Source organism: Takifugu rubripes, chromosome 5 (genome assembly GCF_901000725.2).
Source record: "Takifugu rubripes chromosome 5, fTakRub1.2, whole genome shotgun sequence".
In the NCBI taxonomy this organism is placed as follows: Eukaryota; Metazoa; Chordata; class Actinopteri; order Tetraodontiformes; family Tetraodontidae; genus Takifugu; species Takifugu rubripes.
This window is the reverse complement of record NC_042289.1, coordinates 4950590-4971330: the sequence shown is the minus strand read 5'-3', so window position 1 is coordinate 4971330 and position 20741 is coordinate 4950590. Positions and strand designations below refer to the sequence as shown.

Genomic DNA, 20741 nt, shown 5'->3' with positions numbered 1-20741 from the left:
AAGGGAGTTTAAGTTGTATTTTTTTTTGATTATTAGGATGTTTTTAATGTTTGTCTTTTTCTCTCATGGATGTGATTTTTGTTTTTTGTTTGTTTCCCCTTTCAGGGTCTTGTAAGGAATTATTTTAAAAAAGACAAGTAGAGCTATGAGTTGTTGAGGGTTATAGTCTGTATATTCATGGGTATTATGACTTATAACAAATAACAAAAGAAAAGAATTATATACATATGATTAAATAAAATTTAACAATACTGTTGCAACTGTTCTTGTGGTGCTGTAGTGGAACTTTTGCTTTTACACATGGTTTTACCGTCCAACAAGAAATTTAGGGCAATAAATAACATTGATGCCTCGCTGAGGACGCAGGCAGACATTCTGTGGCTCCGTGTTGGGTCAGCGAGACATGGGGCTTCCACACACGCTTGTCTTACAGGAGAAAGAACAGAAATGTCCCAGAAATGATACAGAGCAAATATGGAGGCTCAACTTAAGCGTTGGAACAATAACAATTGATTCAGTGCTCTAAAATATCCCGACCGCCAGTCAGATGAAAAAAACAGGGTCCCCCCCCCCCCCCCCCCCCCCCCAGCTCTCCCACTAGTGACAAGTCTCGATGTGATTTTCCGCCCCTCCATCGGGGAATATTTCAGGAAAACTGAGAAAGGCGTGAATTATTTGACAACGATTAATGAATCCAGTGAAAACCAGGCTTGCTGGAACATTTCAGACGCAACTCGACTTGTCCGACCATTGTTGTCTGCATTCCATCGCAGCGCGGTGCTCCTGCTGACTGCGCCGTGTATTTATGTTCCTGCTTTTATGGGTCAGGTTTGCTGATCTTACCTCAGCACATCCCCGTTTGTCAATACACTGTAAGGATCCTGCTCCACTCCCAGCGATGCATTTGCCAAAAAAGAACAACAGTTCTTTTCTTTCCTCCCACCTGCTGTGATCTTACCAACAGTGTTGTGCACAAAATAACAGAGATAAATAGGAACAATTCCTATGAAAGGTGTTGGCTGGGCATGCATGCGGACCACTGTCCCACCTGAACAATAGCAGTGGAGAGAGGCCCCTTGTATTGCTCAGGGGCGGGGAGGGGCCGGCGAGGGCTGAGGTGAGCTCCCAGTTAGGAGCTGGTGCAACATTAACTGATTTTTATAGCTCTCCAGGTTTCAGGTGAGCGAGGCCAAGACATTCTTTGGTCCCAACCAGTCAGTCCAGTTCACTTATCTGCAATCAACAAAGACCAGTTTGCCTGCAGGTTGTTTCTCAGGAATTTGCGCTGGAGACAGAAGTGAAGAACCGCAGCTGAGGCTCGTATGCAGGAAAGATGAGCAGCTCCCTGTTCTTCATCCTCCCCGCTCTGGGTGGATACGCTCTTGTCTCTCACTACCTGCTGAAGAACCCGCTGGTTCTTCACAAGAAGAAGCGCACGGGCTTTTACTGCACGCACATCTCGCACAGGGGAGGTAAGTCGAACGGAGTGTCTCCTCTCCGGACAGGTGCTGGAAGTACACTAACCTGGAAGGCTGCTTCAAGCTCGACCCACTCAGTTCCTTTAGGCACTGAAACACTGGCACCGGAAATTATAGCATGGCATCAGATGCATGACGTCCACAATCAGGCGCTTCTTCCTTCACCTGCTGGATTCTGATGTACCAACACGTTTTTAGTCTGTTCTGCCTGCCTAGCTTACGACTAAGCTCTGTCTGCTTCCAGGATGTGGAGAAAGGATAGAAGGCACGATAGAGGCATTCACACAGTGAGTATCAGTGGCCAACAGATTAATATTAATGTCAGAACGCAGGACTGTAATTATTATTAGACTGGTATTATTTAGGGAAAAACACATCAGTCAACTGAGATCAGGGAGCCAGTAAATTCTGGGTGAAAATGTGCTGTCTACTGCAACATTTGATAGGTTCAAGGGTCACATGGAAGGGACTTATTAACAATATTATGAGGGCCAACACATCTCGCAATCAGAGCTTGTTTGAGCTCTTTATGGTTTCCTTATGTATGACTTATGTATGAGTATGAGAAAAACAAAACCTTTGATCCTCCCAGCTCAGCTGGTGTGTCGCACTGAATGGCAGAAGAAATTCAACTAACCAAGAGGGTTTTGAAGAGTCTGCATTAGCCAAATATATGTATGAATCACTGTATTACAAAGTGCGGTGGAGTGTGGCTCAGAGATGCTGGAGCTGGACTGTCACCTGACGCTGGACGGCCACGTGGTGGTGTCCCATGATGAGAACCTGCTGAGGCAGACCGGCCACAATGTCAGCGTCTCCTCGCTCAGGCTACAGGTGAGGAGTCGGATCCGGACTCGGATCCTCCAAACCTTTTGTCATCTACACCAGTTTTATTCAACTGTGCAAAAGAGCTGCTTTCAAAGTCAATATTTACTTTCCACCAAGATGTCTGCAGCCACAGCTCCCGCAGGCAGGTCATTCTCTGATCTGACTAATCAGTGCTTTGTGAACAAATGACTTATAATATCCTCTTTTTCACCGCAGCTTGTTAACTAGATTCATTAGAGCCTTGAGCATTTTATCAACTCAAATTTCTCTCAATTCCTGAATGTTTCATTAATGATCATATTTTTGTGTTTGCATCATACATCTGCTCTTCAACTCTTGTAGGACTTGCCTCTGTATAAGGAGAGATTAGAGGTGACATTTTACACAGGTATGTAGCAAAAGCCCTTGTGTGTGCATGCCTGCGCATGTGTGTATGTACTGTGACCTTCGCCTTTCATTCCTCCCTCCTGCAGGGCGCTACAGCACTGGCAGAGACAGGAAGATCGCTCTGCTGGAGGATGTTTTCAGGAAATTCCCTCACATTCCTGTCAGCATCGAGATCAAAGAAAACAATATGCAACTGATAGAAAAGGTACAATAAATGCAGTTCTGAGATTATCTTCCGAATACTTTATTACTATACTTCTGTAAAAAGTCAATATTGCGCACATATGGAATTTTCCTCTGCATTTCCTCAGAATAAATTGTGTAACAACGGGCTTAATTTTTATTTTCATTTCTGCGAGGGATTTAGCCATTTTAGACCACATGTATTCCTTTCTATAAATTCCAATGTAACAGTTCAATCACATTAGAATTATCACCACTCAGTTTTTACCTTAAAACACAAACATCACATCACCTCTCTACTCTTATCCTGCCCTTCTTTTGTCTGGATGTAGGTGTCAAACTTGGTGAAACACTACAAAAGGGAGGAGATCACAGTCTGGGCCTCTGTCGACTCCAGCATCATGAAGAAATGCCGCAAAACGGTACTTAGGCCACCAGGGGGCGGCAGAGCTGACTTTAGTCGTAGAGGCCGTCTAATTTGAAGTTTGCGCATAAATGAGTGCAGTTTATAAAGTTTCAGAAAAAGTTACACGATAGATGCAGGTCTGGTGCTTCAAAAGATGCAATTATAAAATAAAATTTTAAAATTCAGGTATTTTGAGTTGCAAGCAGGTTGAATCATTGATCAGAAATCTGATAAAAGATTAAACTATTTTACTCACAGGTGGCCCTACAAAACACAATATAGTGTGCATAAAATGTTTTTCTTTTTAGATATCCAATACTTTTAACGTTGCGATCACAAGATTTGACGCCTGTATACCCATGACCAGATGTTGTGATCGCTCAAAAGAACTAAATGGGGATCAACAAGAAAGTTTTATATTAATTTTTTTTTTTTTTTTTTAAATAATTATGTAGCATAAGTGTAATTTGAACAATTTCACAGTTACTTTGGTTTGTTGATTCTAGGCTTCATAGTGGAACAACATTCTAGTACCCATGTTTGGGCCCTTGGATGTAGTATTTGTTTAAAAAACAAATCTTGATCCTGACTATATTAAACCCCAGTGAACAGTTGGCTAAAGTTTTTGTATATTTACCGAACCTTTATGATGTTTCTTCCTATGAGTTAAATGTGAAATCATAATTCAATCCAATGTGAATTTTGCATGTTCTTACAGGTGAAAACACACCCTCTGTCCTGTTTTTTTACCTGTAGAACAGCTCCATGCCGTACAGCTTCACCATGGGCCGAGGGCTGATACTTCTGCTCCTCTTCTACACCGGCCTCCTGCCTTTTGCACCCTTGGGAGAGAGTCTGCTGCAATTTTACCTGCCCCACATCTTTAACAGGTGCGTTCCTGACACATAGAGGTGTTTTATTTAACAGAATAGTTTAGAACAAGTGAAACAAATGTATCTCAAATGCGGCGTTTGTGATGTCTCTTCTTCGCTTCTGAAGGACGTACGTCCCAGAGAAGCGTTGGCTGAGGAACAGGCTGACCGTCTGTCTGTTAGAGATGTGAGGCAACTTTACTCAAGATCACTCTCTGATTTGTGTAGCAAACAGAAATGTAAATGTGTCATTTGTGGTCTGTATAAAAATGTTATTTTTTCCTCTATTGTTTCAGGATAGCAATGAGGAAGAGTCTCTTTGAACACCTCGCAGCTCGAGGATTACAGGTACGACACCACTAACAAGTAGAAATCAGCCAAGTTACTGTTACTGCTCTGACATGCAACTATTTATACTTTCAACAGATGCAGTTTAGTTATGGGATTGTTTCGATTATTTGTCAGTGAGGTTAAATAGACTTGATTTGCCTCCCTCTGAGATTCGGGCTTCTTAAAAGATTATTATAGTTTTTTGTCAAATATTACTGCTGTACAAGCCTAAAAAGATTGACGGCTATGAGTCGCCTTCAGAAATCAGAGCACATCATCAGGGACGTTTCTGAGGTCAGTGGACGTTTCGGGTCTCTGAACCATCACCAACTCTGATGAAGTGACCCAGTTGAGGCGGATCAGGCTTCAGCTTTTGACACCTGCTGGACCCCTGGTCTCCAAGACCACAACAGATCATCATATCAGGCTAAGATTCATCTTTATTGCAGGTGCATCTGTTTGTGTGCAACAAAGACGAAGACATAAAACTGGCTTTTGATGTGGGTGCCACCGGAGTGATGAGCGACTATCCTTCCCTCCTGACGAGCTACCTCAGCAGGAACAGAAGAGACTGACCCCGGACCCGAGCGCTCGCCACAGAGCGACCTTTAACCCGGGAGACTGGAACTCGGCCGTGAAAAAACCACACCAAACTTATTGACTAAATTATCCGTTATGGGTCTGTTCCATTTACTGAGAGCCACTTTTTCTTTTTTACATGAACCTCACGGTGCCATGGAAGACCAGGAGTAAGGGGGGAAGGGGTGAAGCCTTTTGGTAACAGAGATAAATAGATAAACCACTAAATCTGTTCCTAGATAAAGTGAGTGAAATCAATAAATGACCATTCATTGCCATTACTAATGGTCAACAAAAAGTGTTTTTGCAAACACTTTGATCCAGGCTATAAGTCGATTTAATGGGCAATTACTGATTATTAAAATGCTTTATCCCTTTTTGAGCGTCACTGAACGTCCATGCGAGACTGGAATGATTTAATTTATGCTGCATTACTGTGATAAAACAAGGTTTATGAAATAAAGAGAAGGAGCCATCAACAGAGTGTGTTTCTGTGCCTGTCATTGCATGAAATGAGTGCATGTTCAATGTTAAATGACAAACTAATTACAATGTATAATATGTTAGTTGGTACAGGTGGACAGAGAGCAGAATGGAGGCATTATAATTATGTATTTGAATGCTTGTTCATAGACCAGCATGAGGAGATACTGAGTTCTTCTGTTCTTCTAAAACAACAGGTTGAGACCTCCTTGTTTTCTTTTTATTCAGTTATTGAGGCATCTTCTTCCATTGTTCTGGGGTGATGATGTGGTGACAGGGCTTTTATTTGAAGCAGTGTTGCTGTTGTGACCGTTGCCATGCGAGTGGTTGCGGTGTTTATTGTTTCGAACGGTGGGTTTCTGTCGGACTGCCGTGACCCTCTGGACGAAACGTGAATCCTGCGTTTGTCCAATGCGGCATTCGGGGCACAACTGCTGCGTTCCAGCTGTTGATCCCTTTCATACTGGATTAAATATGCCGCTCCAGCACATTCTTCTGAGCCTTTTGTCTCTATTTGAACACGCAATGCTTAAATCAAGTGTTCTTGCGTTAGTTTTTACAGTTAAAATAGATTTTTTTCTGATTCAAACCTGTTTCTGCATTTTACAGATTGGGCCTTTAACGTCTCAGATCACAAAGAGACTTTTATGTGCTGATGACTGACCTGGCATAACAGGGTTAATGGGGCTTTACAAGGCCAGATTACAGCAGGATGGTGCATGTGGAAGGATTTTTAGCTGTGTTTGTCCGCTTGTGAGAAAGTGTTGCTGGATATAAAGTTTGTCATTGAGGGTGAATGTTTAACCAGCTGGGCTGTGTCACCCGACATCACCTTTCTCTGGATTAGACAGATTTTCGTTTGTCTCTGCGGAGCTAAATGTGGACAGTTTGTCAGAGCAGGTGCTGGCAATGAGAAATGAATTACTCCGACAGTTCAGTTGGGTTGGTTTTTCACAGCTTTGTAGAGTTTCACATCGGAAACGGAAAAAAAAACCCTTGGTTTTGACACCAAGGAACACCCCTCGTGTATATTGTTGCCATTGCTGATGCACGTGCGTACATGTTTTCCCTCTGAGGTCAGAGTCCAGCAGAACTCGAGTGATAATCAACTAGCGTGTTGGAGGAAACAAAGGCCTCATTTTTCTGCTCGGCCGAGCTTTGCAACGCGAGAGGCAAGTTAATGTATACAGGTGGTTAAGTGAGGAGCGAGGGCTTTAATAGCAGGATGCAACAAGCAAATGTTTGAATCTTTAACTGACAGAGAAACTTAAGCCTTTGTGATCATTAAACTAGATGTGCATGTGGAATTTTTAGGACGCTTTACAGAATAAAGTTACTTTAATATGTTCTTCAACGTGAACTTGAGAATGCGTAGAATCAGCTATAGCAAAATCAATGGTAATTAGCATTTGTAATAGTGACTTGAGATTTGGAATCATCACATTAATTACACTTCCCATTTCCTAGAAGCTTTAAGGAAAATAGAAAAGAAAGCTTTTACTTTCTTATGAGGTTAATTTGAAATAAACATATCACAGTGGGAGAATTATCTTGAATTGTGTATTGTTTTTATTATGCATGAATGAGTGTTGCATAATTGTTTGGTGCTGCCTAGAAGTGCGGGGTATTCCGGTGCAAAGTCTTTGCCTTTATGCAGATTTAAATAAAGCAACAAGTTCAAAAATTGTCTCGTTCATTTCTCATTGCTCAGTACTAAAGCTTACTTGAGCCACTGATCCTGGTGTGGTTGATTTAACCTGTGTTATGAGGCAAATGTGTCAGGACCATTGCATTCAGGTAAGAGTACATCACTTACATATTACCATCACGTTTTACACTGAACTGAAAGAATAGATCCGTCTCTATAAGGCGCTAATTTCGTATTATTTTTGTTGCCATTGTTATATATAGTTATCTAAAGGCCTTTCGCCCAAATCTACAGGGCAGACCTGATAAACTTGTATCTGATAAATCCTAAACCCGGGGGCCACAGAGAGCCCGCCCCCCGACGCATCTGATTGGTTGACCCACATACTAAACGTCAGCTGCGCGTTCCTATTGGTTGACCGGGATTTGTTTTGCTCTCCTCGCACTTCCTCTTCTGTTGTGTTTTTATAGATGAGCCACACTTTGTCCGCCGCCGTAGCCATCACACGGTCGCCTTAGAGACTGGGCTGCACGTTCTGCTATTAACTTTTATTAGCAATTTGCAGAAAATTTCCGAAAATAAATCCAATTTAATAAGGGAAAAGCTGACGCGCGTGCAGGAGCTCTGTTGTCTGTCGTTATTGTTCAGCCGGACAGAGCGTGGTCGACGCTGCCGACATTAACCCAGCAGAATCTAATAAATACGTTTCACCTGTCAGTGAGAACATCGTCTGGCTTCTGTCTCGTCAGGTGAGTGGACAGACGGTGAGAAATTAGCACACGATGCGCTTCCGAGCTGCGCGTATTGACGCCGAAGCTACCCAGTTAGCCAAGGCGCTAGCTAGGTCACAGTTTTGTCCACTTTAGCGGGCATGTGCGGTCCGGCCGGTCGGGTGTCACCGTTTGATAGACGGTCACCGGTGTTGCCGAAATGAGGCAGCGCATATAGGATTAAGAGAAAGAATTAATCGTAGTCCAGATTTCCAGGAAGTCTCAACCTCAATTTCATGCAGTTGAAACTTCCCCCTGAGATAGATGAAGGCATATACAGACCTATTACAGCACCCGCAGTTTGCATCTAGATCTGTCTGATTTATAGGCCAAAGGGTTAAATAAAACACTTCCTGCAGTGTGAATGTTTAAAATAGCTTAAACTGGGCAATATCTGTGCTCCTGCATACATTATTTTATGTCTTTTCTGGGGGTTTCCCCTCATTTTTATGAAGCCTTAGCCTAGAGAGGAATGCTGTTGCAGGACTGCAGTTTTTGTGTCGTCTGATTGCCTTTAAATGATCTAATTTGTGAGTGGAAAGAAATGCATTAACTACTCTGTAACCCTGGGAAACACTTCTGCAGGTGTTTCTTTACAAAAATGGAACTGGCATTTCTGTTTGGAAAGTGTAAAATATGAGAACAGAATTCTGTTTTCCATTTGCATGATTTGTCCAGCTTTTCACCGTCCTCCGACCTTCTTCCTGCACAGGCATGGTGAAGCTGACAAAGGCCAAGACATTCCAGGCCTACCTGGACTCGTGCCACCGTCGCTACAGCTGTGTGCACTGTCGCGCCCACTTGGCCAACCACGATGACCTTATTTCCAAGGTGAATTGCTAGTTAACCGTCATTTCATTGACCTGGAACGCTAAATGTTTATCACGGAATATTATTATTGATAGTTGTAGCTGCGATTGAAAGTAACTTTTTACCTAAAATACATGCTATTCCTTTTCCTCCTTCTCTGCCTTTAGTCTTTCCAGGGCAGTCAGGGCCGAGCCTACCTGTTCAATTCTGTGTGAGTGCACTTATTTTTTTTTTGAATGTATTAAATTGTCAGTTCACAAGCCTGTTTGCAAAAAGTAGGCTTATAAACCAATAAGTGCTTTGGTGAACTTTGCTATTTACTTCAAACTAGTCAAACTCTTTCTGGGTGAGTGGGTCAGTAAGCCTTGGGCTTTAACTATGATTTATATATTTCATATTTAAATTTAGTTTGAATAAGCAAATTTGCAGGATCATTAAATGCTAATATAAACACAAAGGAATTGTTTGACATCTGCACTTTTTCAGAGTGAATATCGGTTGTGGGCCTGCAGAGGAGAGGCATCTGCTCACGGGACTGCATGCAGTAGCTGACATCTACTGTGAAAACTGTCACACCACACTGGGCTGGAAATATGTAAGCACCTTTTCCTGCAAATAAATGCTGACTGTCCTGTTGTTTTGATATGTTAAAAGTTTGTTTACATCAGATGTCGGTGTGAAATATACTTTGCCACTTGATTTCTAAGAAAAATCCCAAGGATGATTTAGTTTAAAAGTGTAGTGTTTATTTTGTATTAGTGAACGATTATGAACCGCGGGTTGCAGTACCTCTACACGTTCGCCAGGGGACTAATCAGTCTTAGCATTGGTCTTTTCCCGGTATACTTTTTAAAATGTTAATATTCCACTCTATTTAAGAATATTAAAATGTCCTGATTTTTGCCCATTACTTGTAAATATTTTTCCATCTTTATCTTTTTTGTTGCTTTTCTCTTTAACTGATACAATTAACTTACTAAGAAAGTAATTGTCAGTATTATCAAGATTAACAGCTTGCTATTTCTTTTTAGTATCTATTGGATTTATTGAATAAAACATCACCTCTTATGTCTCTGTCCTTATATGAAACAAATTTGTGAATAAATATGGAATCAACAATTTTATATATTCTTTTGTATATTGTTTTTGCAGGAACGGGCATTCGAACTGAGTCAGAAGTACAAGGAGGGCAAGTTCATTATTGAGCTGTCCCACATGATAAAGGACAATGGTTGGGACTGAGACGGAGATCTTCAGCTCTCTTCATGACTTTTTCAAAAGTTGCTTCCCCTCTGCTTAAAAGGGTTTCAGAGTAGCTTCTTCATCCTGTGTACAAGCCATCGCTGTGCCACACTTTCACTCTGCCAAGTCTAGCATGTGATGCCTTATCTATATGTGTTCTTTTTTCCAGCAACCACAACACATGGTGCAGATATTTCTAGTCCAATCGCTGGTTGTGCTGAGAAGTGGAATAAGTGAATGCGTGGGTTGTATGCTTGCGTGTGGGCATCGGGGTGAAGTAGTAACGCATGTACGCGCGCCTGTTGGATGTTGAAGTGGGTTTTGCAATTAAAGCCTTATCAGTAAGCACTAAATTGTTAACAGGAGTAAGGCCAATGTAAATCTGATTTAAAAAAGAAAAAAAAGAAAAAGCAAATCAGATGCAGGTATTTGAGTTTAAGGTGCACATTTAAACTTGCCCGAAGTTTGTTAAATGCTACAGGTCGTAGATAGGAACCATTAAAGTGAGGCCTTTTTAAAAAAAGAATCAAAATTCAATGTTTTTATGATAAGATCCCTTTTACGTAAGTCAATCAGAATGTTGAACTATTTTAAACTGGGGAGGGCGTGTGTGGAAACAATCACCTGCGGGCAGTCTTATCTCTGGAGTGTGTGTCTGCTGTCTGTAGGTATTCCTGTGTGTCTGCAGCGTGCACTAAGATGTCTGTAGCTGGATGGGGTTGAGAAGCATTAGTCCTCACAGGAGATGTGTCCTACATGTTTTGTGTGTAACCTAACACACTTACATTTACGCAGTCTTGGTAGTGTGATTAGAATGACCTTGTAGCATATTTATGGTGATTTTAATGCTTTCTCATTAAAACTGTATTATTTTAATATTTCATTAAAGTACAGCAAGTCTGTCACCTGTGTAGTGGTTTGTTTGATTTTTTTCATTAAATTCTCACGTTTTGTGCAAGACAACGGATGAAGGAGGAAAGGCAGTTATTTCCAAAGTGCGTAATGTAACACGGAGGGTTGCTGATCCTCCATCGTATCGTAACATCCATCACACAGTCTGTTGCAATGATGCATAGACACGTTAAGTTTAGCACGAGGACTTAGTTAAATTACTTTTACCAAAAGAAAGAGACACACAAGGCCCTAGTAGTAGTATATCTGCTCAATTTCAACATTTTGGCTTGTATCTATATATGGAAAACCATCAAACTGTATATAGAAAGAAAGACGTGCAAGTTGGTGTTATTCTCTAAAAGTAAAGAGTTACTTTTTAACTAGGATACAATCTGTAGCAGTAAAGAATAATATGACTTCATGTAGTCTCAAAGACGTTTTGATTTAGTGGCAGAAAGTCATAAACAAGCAGCTGTGAAAACAAACCAAAACATCAGGTGAATGAGATCAAAGTCTCTCAGCTGTAAAAGTGCAGAAAAAAGTATTTTGCTCATATTGAAACTGAAATACATCGATGACAGTTACATCTTGGTGGGCTGGTGCATTTTGAGCACACTGATATACAGGAAGGTATTTACAATAAATAGGATGAACAACTATGAGTTTAAAGTGATGCATAGAGTCACAAAAGTACTGTAATCTCTTGATTATATCCTGGCAGCACACGTCCACGGTGTGAACCCAAGTTAATGTATTTTGAAATGTCCAGTAGAAACACCCATATGTTATGTCACCTTGACAACTGTTTTGATCTGTTTTTGTGTTTGATATTATTTCGATGTGCGTAAAATCTTGTCAAATTTAAATAAATATCTTTATGTATTCATTTGTGCATATCCAGGTGGGTGAACTGGCTGGTTTTGAACACTGTGCGAATAAATCTCTCTTTCTTTGTCCTATTACAAGTAACTATGCAAAAAGGTCTGTCGTTGATATAATTCTTGTTAACATCAAAATAAATACACCAAACGCATCAGCGTTCCAACTGCAGTCAGTGCACTTGCAGCAGAAGATACCACAATATTCTCACTGTGCATTCTTTTCAAAATCGCGCGAGAGGTATCTTAAAATGTGCCACAAATATAAATATGTATACAAATATAAGACGAGGTATATTTTTAATGTGCCATTTTAAGGCGTATTTCGCGGAGTTATTAGTTGTTTTAGGTCGGGTGTGTCGGTCACCTTCCATGTCCACCTGCTACGGGCAAGATGGACTCGCCCGACACGGGCGATCACGTGACTTTTTCCGCTTCGCCATTTTCCTCCTCTACACCGGTGATCCTCGCTGGCAGCTACGTTGTTGCCCCCCCCCCCCGTCAGTGCTTTAACCTGTCCCAAGCTGAAGCGCAGGGAAAACGCCCGACACACAACGGGAACACAGCCTGCTCCGTAGCCGCATCGCCCCGAGAAAAGTGCAAGAATGTCTTCTGACGAGAGCCCCGAGTACTCGCCCTTCTTCGGTGTGATGGGAGCCTCTGCGGCCATGGTCTTCAGCGGTGAGTAGCCGCGGCTCCCTCCGACATCTCAGCCTTTGGTGACATCGTGTTAGACGCGTTAGCTTAGCACAGCGTCGGATCCGCCTGAATGGGCAACGCTGAGCTGTCTTAAGGGTGTTAGTGGATGAGTCCGGCAGACACGCACCTGTCAGGGATGCGAGGCCCAATCCGGGGGGGAGGAGGAGGAGGAGGAGGAGGATTGCGCCGAGATCGAGCTGCTGACCACCCGCTAACGTAGCGACCCCCCACCCCCTCCGTGCGGGAGCCATGAAGCATTTCTCGCTATATTCTCTCGCTCGGTGACGCAGGCTCCGTGTCCCTGGTCCGGCCATTTTTAATGTCACGATGAAATCATTTAATTTATTATTTTTTTGCTGCACAGAAAAAGCCCAGATCTGCGTCAATTAAAGGATTAGCGCGATTCTAGCCGGGGGTGGGTGCAGATGTCGTGCACATTTTCTTCCCCCGTTCCACGACCGGAGCACCGGCGAGGCCCAGGCGTCCTTGTCCTTATTTAAAGGGAAAAGCCACCCATTTATCCACGCACTCCGACGCGCACACGCATCACCGTCTCCCTAATGAGAAAATACAGAATGACATCAAGATGACACAGACGTCTCACAGATCCCTTTTAGAAACCACTACAGCACTCCCCCCATCAAGTAAAGGCTTAATTCATGGTCAACTCATAAATAAAAGTCTTTTCTAATTTAGAGATATGCCTCATGATAAACTGCATCCTTGCAGATTTATTTATTTTTAATCTGCAACAATGGCTGATGGATTATGACGGATCCAACAGAAGGACTGTGTTTTTGCAATAATTCACACAGGATCTTTAATACAGGATAAAAAATACCGGTGTATAGATATTTTTAACTGTAATACTGTAGTGTACATCTAGTTAGAAAAGACTCCTCTCATGGAGAAACAGGTGAGTATAAATGAAGGAATCATGTGCTTGTTAACGTGTCTTTGCCGACAGGAGCGTGTAGAAAATGATGGCAGAATTCTCCAAGTCTCCAGCAACAATCGGCGTATTATTGAGATGGAAGTTGCTCGGCAACAAATATTTGGCAGCGAAAGTTGTGATGGAGTTTGTGTCTTTGTCACTTCTTCAGATTTGGGTAGAATTCTCGCTCTCCTTTCTCCCAACAACGGCCGCAGCTTTGCGTTTCTGTGCACGAGTGGTTGGAAACGGGATGTTTTAGTGGCGTGCGTCAGAAGCTGCATACGTGGTCTCTTTGTCCGGCCAGCTTCAGCAGATTCATGCCTTAAATCGGCCTGCAGACGCTCAAAAATTTGCTGTCTCTACCTTTTGGAATGGTCATGGCTTCTGTTTTCCCAGTAATAATGTAATTCCCTGTTGTTCCCCAACACTGTACAGTGTCCTTACAGCTGCTGATTGACACAGTCTTATCTGTCATGCATGCACAGAACTCCTGTGTGTTTGCAGAAAGAGGATTTGTGGAGCGGCAGTTCTCTGTGACTCCTGTGTGCTCAGTCTTGTAGATTGGTGCTGTTTTTAATCCTGACGCTACACCTCATGCCGTCTCCCTCCCACTGCCTGGTGGGAAAGGTGCAGTGCATTAGAATGAGAATCTTTTGGAGTTGTGGTTAAAAACAAGCAAACCTTGATATAGTACTATTAAAGAGGCGTGTGGTTAGCAGCAAGTAGCCTTTTAAAGGATCAATAAAACCACCAGCATCATTTCTCGGTGAGGACGTAAGTGTGAGATGGGTGTTTAATTGGCAAACATCCTGCTGAATTAAAAAGATGTAGCATTAACAGTGAAAATGAATGACACAATCCTCTTTTTCTCTTCCCCTAGCATTAGGAGCAGCATATGGGACGGCGAAGAGCGGAACGGGCATCGCCGCCATGTCCGTGATGAGGCCAGAACTTATCATGAAGTCCATCATCCCCGTGGTCATGGCTGGTATCATCGCCATCTACGGGCTGGTGGTGGCGGTGCTGATAGCAAACAACATCTCTGAGAGAGTCACCCTGTACAAGTAAGATGGTCCGGAGGAGAAAGGAGACATCGGAGACATGTTTCACTTACGTCTGTGTCCTGGCGGCTGCTCGTAGATCTTAACCAGATATCTGTGGCTTTTCTTCTGCAGGAGCTTCATGCATCTTGGCGCTGGTCTGAGCGTGGGCCTGAGCGGCCTGGCAGCCGGGTTCGCCATCGGAATCGTGGGGGACGCCGGCGTGAGGGGCACCGCCCAGCAGCCTCGGCTCTTCGTGGGCATGATCCTCATCTTGATCTTCGCCGAGGTGCTGGGGCTTTACGGCCTCATCGTGGCCCTCATTCTGTCCACAAAATAAAACGCCCACCTCAGACACCGTCCTCATTCATTCCACATCAAAGCAGCGAGAACCAGATTTTCACCTACTTCCATTACACCCCGCGGGTCTGACAGGATGGGATGGCGGCGGCGCGATGGCGGCGTGACAGCCGGTGTCTTGGGCAGATGTGATCCATCCATGTTGTCAAAAGCCATCCACTTGTGTCAGGTCTTGTGCGTACAGAACGGGCATGAAGATGTACTGGTTGTTGTGTGATAATGTGTGGACAGTCTGCTCGATTCGTTGTGTGATTTTAACCTGTACAGTGATCCAGAGTCCCCCCATCTACTTCCTGTAAATGTAGTAGTCCGTGCTGTGAGCGTGAATATCAACGTTTATCTCCCCCCCACCCCCACCCTCCTCTATTTATTTATCGGTTGTGCGTTTATCTCCATTTCCAGACTGAAGAATTGTGCACATTAGTGTTTTTATTTATTTATATATTTATTTCATTATTTATTTTTCAATTGTTTTCGGGACTGTTCTTGAGTCAGTGTTGAGAAGCTTACAAAAACTATTTTTTTTTCACTATTTATTAAAAGTTTAAGACCTATCAAAGCTGTCTAAATGGAATAATGTTTATGAAAGACCCTATATACATCAAAATATCTAAATGATCTGTGTATAGTTAGGTTAATTGCACTGTGGATATTTGTTTAAGTGCTTGGAATTCCTCTGGATGTAGTGTGATTAATAATGGAGGATGTCCACATGTTGGCTGTGTGTGTGAGGATGACTTGTGTGTGTGAGACCATTTATGTTTAAAATGACATTCGGGAACACTAGTATTGTTTACCTGTAGTGCTGCTGTATTATTTTTGTTTGTTTTTCTGTTAAAGGTGAGAGTTCACTGTTCAGCCATGCCTGTCAGATTTCCAAATAAAACTCAGCCTCCTCCAGAACTCCTGTCCAGCCTTTTAAATGACTATTTTATATTATGGGAATGGGACGAACGCAAAAGCAACACTGGAGACAGTTTGGCCTTTTTTAAGGTTCAGAGTTCAAAATAGTGTTGCAAAGGTTAAGTGTTTTATAAGTATGTAACGGAATAAGGTTCTGCTGTCTACTACTGAGGAATAACAGGTCTTATGATCTAATATATTACACATGCATTCTGCAAGCCTAATTACAATTATTGCTGCCATGCCCAAGTTACCTGAGAAAACTGATTTGAGGTGGAATTTGCCACTTTAGTATGCAACTCTGCAGTCTGTCCAGGATGGGGCGGTGACATCCTGGTGTGTATTTGACTTCTACTTTCACTTCCAACTTATGAAAATATAATTGGATCCTCCGTTTATGTAAAAGTAGAAAAGATTTTCCATGCGGTTGTGGAAATTATCTTAGAGTTGAAACAGTCCTCATCTGAAATAAAAGAGTGATGCAGAGACATGTTTTCTTCTTTGGAGTATTCAAATACTATTAATAGTCAAATATGATCATAATGGTTATGCCTATGGGAACTGAGGATTCCCCGGAACCCAAATTTAAACCCAGATTTCGTGTGGCTGAAAACCGCCGAGAGCCCCTGAAGAATCTCCCCCGCTGTTTGTTTACCATCAGCCCAAAGTGGGTCAGATAAAGGGGGAAGTGTTTCCCCGGTCTGTCAGGCGGCAGTAGGTCGTTTCCATGCGCATTGTTGATGTGGCATTATCTCCGATTTTCAGGCACCCTCGTACGTGTGAAAACACCTGGCAGGTAATAATAAAAACAACCCTCTCATCTTATCTTCCAGCAGATCGCCGCTGGTAGCCTACAGATGCTAACTAGCTCGTTTGTGCTAGTTGCAAACCTAGCTCTTGCGCTCAGTAATTCATTTTTGCGGTCACATTTTTTAAAAATTAGAAATGCAAAATGCGCAATAGACCGTGAGTGATTACATATACCGACGGGACACCCGTGTTGTATGGTTTAATCATGATTGAACTGTAGCGCCTCTGACCTTGTTATGCTAACATGCTAATTTCCTGTTCAATGCGCCGAAAATGTCGCTACCGTTATTTTGTCTAATAAATATGCATGAAGACATCATCGCGCGTCAGTGCACCGCAGGGACATTAAAATCAGCTAAGTAATCTCAGTAAACGATGGGTATAAATGCTGTTTTATAGTGAGTCAATAGCTTTCCACCACAGTGAGTTTAATGGGACTACATTTCACCTGGAGGAATAACTCATCAATTATGGCGAGACTCTGTTGTTGCTGGCATGCAACAAGACAAACCTGCTGTGTGATGCGTTTTATTACGTGTTATAATAAGATCCCACAGTCATCCCCCCTCCAAAAAAAAGCCCTCAAGCCCTGTAGTAAAAGCAAATACAAATATTTTGACAGGAACTGACACACTCATGTTGTCATGTTGTCTTCTAGCTGCTGGACTGATGCTTTTTAAAGCAGCTGGAATCAATTGTGTTCTGACTGGCTGATTCTGGGACCGTTGAGGCCGCTGTTGTCATGTCAAGGAGAAGCAGGAACAGTCGTGCGTGGCGATATGTTTGGGGTGGGATAAGGCGGGATGCTGATGCCCGGGCACTCGTTTTGGCCTCTGAAAGTGAAGACTGGAGCTATGACCTCTTAGAGGTAAGCAAGTGTTCCCGCGTCCTGTAGAAAATGACTCTATAATAGTCTGAAAGTGATGCTGCTAAGAGATGCTCCATGTATTCTTTCTCCAGTTCAGTGACTCTGATTCTGAGGTGGACTTCTCACCGGTGGTGGTCCCTCCCGTCCCCAGTGCTGTGCCTGTGACTGGAGAGTCCTACTGTGGCTGCGATTCGCAGGCTGAGACCAGCTACAACACTCGCCTACGGGGTTTTCACCAGGTCAAGGACTGTCACTGTGGAGAGGATGACCAAGGTAAAGGATGAATGTTGCACTCCCTTGGTTACCATGTATGGGATTCCTATTTTGCATGTGTAAACTATTGGTTTAACAGCATTATTTAACCCTCAGTATTTTCCCCACGGATAAACATCCATCTAATCAGATATAAAGTCTCACACGTTTCCACCAATTTTTCAGAGTTTGATTGGGTTTGGGATACCAACAGCCGATCGACGGCAACTTTACTGAGCTGTGAAAATCGGAAAGTGAGCTTCCACTCGGAATACAGCTGTGGTACGGCAGCTGTTCGCGGCTCTAAGGAGATGGCTGAAGGACAACACTTTTGGGAAATAAAGATGACGTCTCCAGTGTATGGAACAGACATGGTAAAACACCATTTCGGTCCAAACAATCGGCACATTTTACGCAAAACCAAAATTAGAAAATGCCAAACTCGTCTGCTGACTCAGATTTTAATTGTGTACAGATGGTGGGGGTTGGTACTTCTGATGTCAATTTAGACAAGTACAGACACACATTTTGCAGCCTGTTGGGAAAAGATACAGACAGCTGGGGTTTGTCCTACACAGGTAAGATTAAACCAACTTTCACTGGTGTTCCCTGCTATACGTTCCATATGATGTCACGAGTGTTCGTGCTTGTGTGACTGTTGTCGTGCAACACCATCAATTTCGCCCTGTGCTGGTCTTATTTAAGCACCATCATAGTCATAAAAACAACAAATGAAAGGTAAACATGAAAAACAAAGCTTATTGTTTGCTTTTTTTGCCAGGCTTGTTGCATCATAAAGGGGACAAGATGAACTTCTCCTCTCGGTTTGGACAAGGGTCCATCATTGGAGTCCATCTGGACACGTGGCATGGCACGCTTACTTTCTTTAAGAACCGTAAATGTATAGGTGAGTCCTGTTGAACCCAGTAGCGGCCAGAAATCTCAGACTTCATCCTCCCATATCTTATCGCATTATAGGCTCACGTCCCCCCTGATGATAAAGACCTCTATTGTCTCTTGACTCCAGGAGTTGCCACCACAGAGATGCGAAATAAGAGGTTTTATCCGATGGCGTGCTCCACCGCTGCGAAGAGCAGCATGAAGGTGATCAGATCTTGCTCCGCGCCGACCTCCCTGCTCTACCTTTGCTGCGCCCGCCTCCGCCAGCTGGTGCCGGACAGTATAGACGCCCTGGATGTGCTGCCACTGCCGCCGGGCCTTCGCCAGTTGCTCCACAACAAATTGGGTTGGGTGCTCAGCCTCAACGGCGGCAGCGCGGAGGAGGCGGCGGACGGGACCAAGCACCCGCAGCCCTCACAGCTGCCCGTGCAAACTGTGGCCGGACCTTCGTCCTCTGAGAGCGACTCGGAGGGTTTCGCGTCTGACCCCGAAGCCTGTCAGAGGAAGCGATGCCGCTGGATGTGACCTCCTCTGACACAGACTTTATTCTATTGTGGTATCTAATCGAGTGTTTCCCACATGCCTCAGCATCAGCCGTGTCAGTAATGGAGAGAACGACCAGCAGCAGCCCACACGCAGAACAGACTGCGGTGGCTTTACTGCCGGCAAATCTACTGTGATTAACTCTCAATCTTGTGAGTTCATGCTCATCCCATGTTCAGCTTCAGTTCTGACCACAGCGTGGTGTAAACCTTGTTGCCTTCAGTGAATGGGGAGGATGTGTCAGTGAAAGCAAGTACCGACTGAACACATTAGATGTGCAACAGGTCGATTGCATCAATGCAGACAGTCTGTCTGTCATAAAAAGGGTCATTTTACATCAACATACAGTGTTTTTGAATCAGTAATTCAGGATATGTTTACAATAGACTAAAAAACAACTATTTCAGCTCCGTGCTCCTATAATATGGGCGACATGTCGGATTCTACATCAAATTCTACAAATCTAAAACAATCTGGAGTAGCTTTTCACTTCACAAATCATGGCAAGGAACATAAAAGTGAATTTTTATTTTTCTAATAAGAGTCAAAATATACTATTACGAATCTCCAAGTATGAGAATTTCTGGTTAAAAATGTATTTGAAAAAATGTATTTATATTTCATCTTAATGTGGCAAAAAAATCTTAGTATGAAATTTGACTTTAATCACATTTGACAGTTCTGCAGAGTGAATGTTCAGCAGAAGTGTTTTTTTTTTTAAAAATTTGTATTCGCTTCTTCGCATGCACACATACACATTTCAAAGCTCTTTTTTTAAAAGCAGGACCATTTAGTCTGGATTAACCTGTGCATAACATTACATTTAGTGTAGAAATAAATTCAAGGTTCTTTGGAATATAATTCTTAAAATGATCGGCGTGTTAATTCTTCATAGATAAAACAGCCCTTCTTTTGTTTTTGCCTTCTGTGGGTCTTTGTTTCAGCTAATGTACACAAGGATTTAAGGTTCTATGCAATGCAAAAAATGTCTGTTATGATGGAGACATCCAAAATTGAAGGCACAAGAGTGTCATTGACCTGGAGCAGTGTGACATAAAACACTTCATTCTCCACTTGTGTGCTGACTTATACCCATAGTTCTTGTAATCCAGTTTAATTGTAGACCAGCAAATTAATTTTAGATTGCAGTATTTGTCTTCACAGGATACAGTCACGCACTCTTTTCTTACTATTGTATTGTAGATAAGACAATTCTAAGTGTTTCTTCTATAATGTGTTGCAATAATACAGGTTCTGATAAAATTTACTTGGCTGTTTGTGCCAGCATGATTTTCATCTGAAAATAAAATGAATGCTAAATATGCACAAAGTAATCAATGTGCCCATTATTTGCTTAGGGGAGTAGAATGAAGTTCAAATCAGAATGTCTATTTGTCACAATCACAATAATCAAGTTCAACTATATTGTGCTTATTGTTAAGTGTTGTTAAGAGACCAGCCTCTGTCCAAGTTTGTAATGGAGAGGCAGTAATTGATGTGCTTATAAACTATATGAAAGCAATTCAGCATATATTTTTGCCTCTTTTTGTTTTGTGTGTTTTATTTCATTATGGACTAAAACATTTCTGGATACATAAGTAATCTGTCAAACAGCACCTGTCCTTATCGCAATAATAAAATTAC

At 42.6% G+C, this 20741-nt stretch overlaps 4 protein-coding genes across 4 annotated transcripts; all 4 read left to right on the top strand.

Annotated features, from left to right (window-relative positions):
• Positions 1–1137: 1137 nt before the first annotated feature.
• Positions 1138–5544, top strand: gdpd3a (glycerophosphodiester phosphodiesterase domain containing 3a). The gene is made up of 10 exons (XM_003964468.3): positions 1138–1472; positions 1723–1765; positions 2177–2312; positions 2649–2694; positions 2780–2898; positions 3209–3298; positions 4039–4172; positions 4282–4341; positions 4451–4502; positions 4934–5544. The coding sequence occupies exons 1-10, from the start codon at positions 1334–1336 to the stop codon at positions 5057–5059; spliced, it is 945 nt and encodes a 314-aa protein (XP_003964517.1). The 5' UTR covers positions 1138–1333; the 3' UTR covers positions 5060–5544.
• A 2102-nt stretch (positions 5545–7646) lies between these two features.
• On the top strand, positions 7647–10929 carry ypel3 (yippee-like 3). The gene is made up of 5 exons (XM_003964455.3): positions 7647–7943; positions 8677–8795; positions 8942–8985; positions 9261–9369; positions 9927–10929. Exons 2-5 carry the CDS (start codon positions 8679–8681, stop codon positions 10014–10016), a joined length of 360 nt encoding a protein of 119 aa, XP_003964504.1. The 5' UTR covers positions 7647–7943; positions 8677–8678; the 3' UTR covers positions 10017–10929.
• A 1302-nt stretch (positions 10930–12231) lies between these two features.
• Positions 12232–15724, top strand: atp6v0ca (ATPase H+ transporting V0 subunit ca). The gene is made up of 3 exons (XM_003964454.3): positions 12232–12469; positions 14302–14485; positions 14597–15724. The coding sequence occupies exons 1-3, from the start codon at positions 12394–12396 to the stop codon at positions 14799–14801; spliced, it is 465 nt and encodes a 154-aa protein (XP_003964503.1). The 5' UTR covers positions 12232–12393; the 3' UTR covers positions 14802–15724.
• A 628-nt stretch (positions 15725–16352) lies between these two features.
• On the top strand, positions 16353–20623 carry spsb3a (splA/ryanodine receptor domain and SOCS box containing 3a). Its single transcript, XM_003964467.3, has 7 exons — positions 16353–16520; positions 17193–17402; positions 17495–17675; positions 17841–18028; positions 18130–18232; positions 18436–18561; positions 18682–20623. The coding sequence occupies exons 2-7, from the start codon at positions 17277–17279 to the stop codon at positions 19077–19079; spliced, it is 1122 nt and encodes a 373-aa protein (XP_003964516.1). The 5' UTR covers positions 16353–16520; positions 17193–17276; the 3' UTR covers positions 19080–20623.
• Positions 20624–20741: the final 118 nt, after the last annotated feature.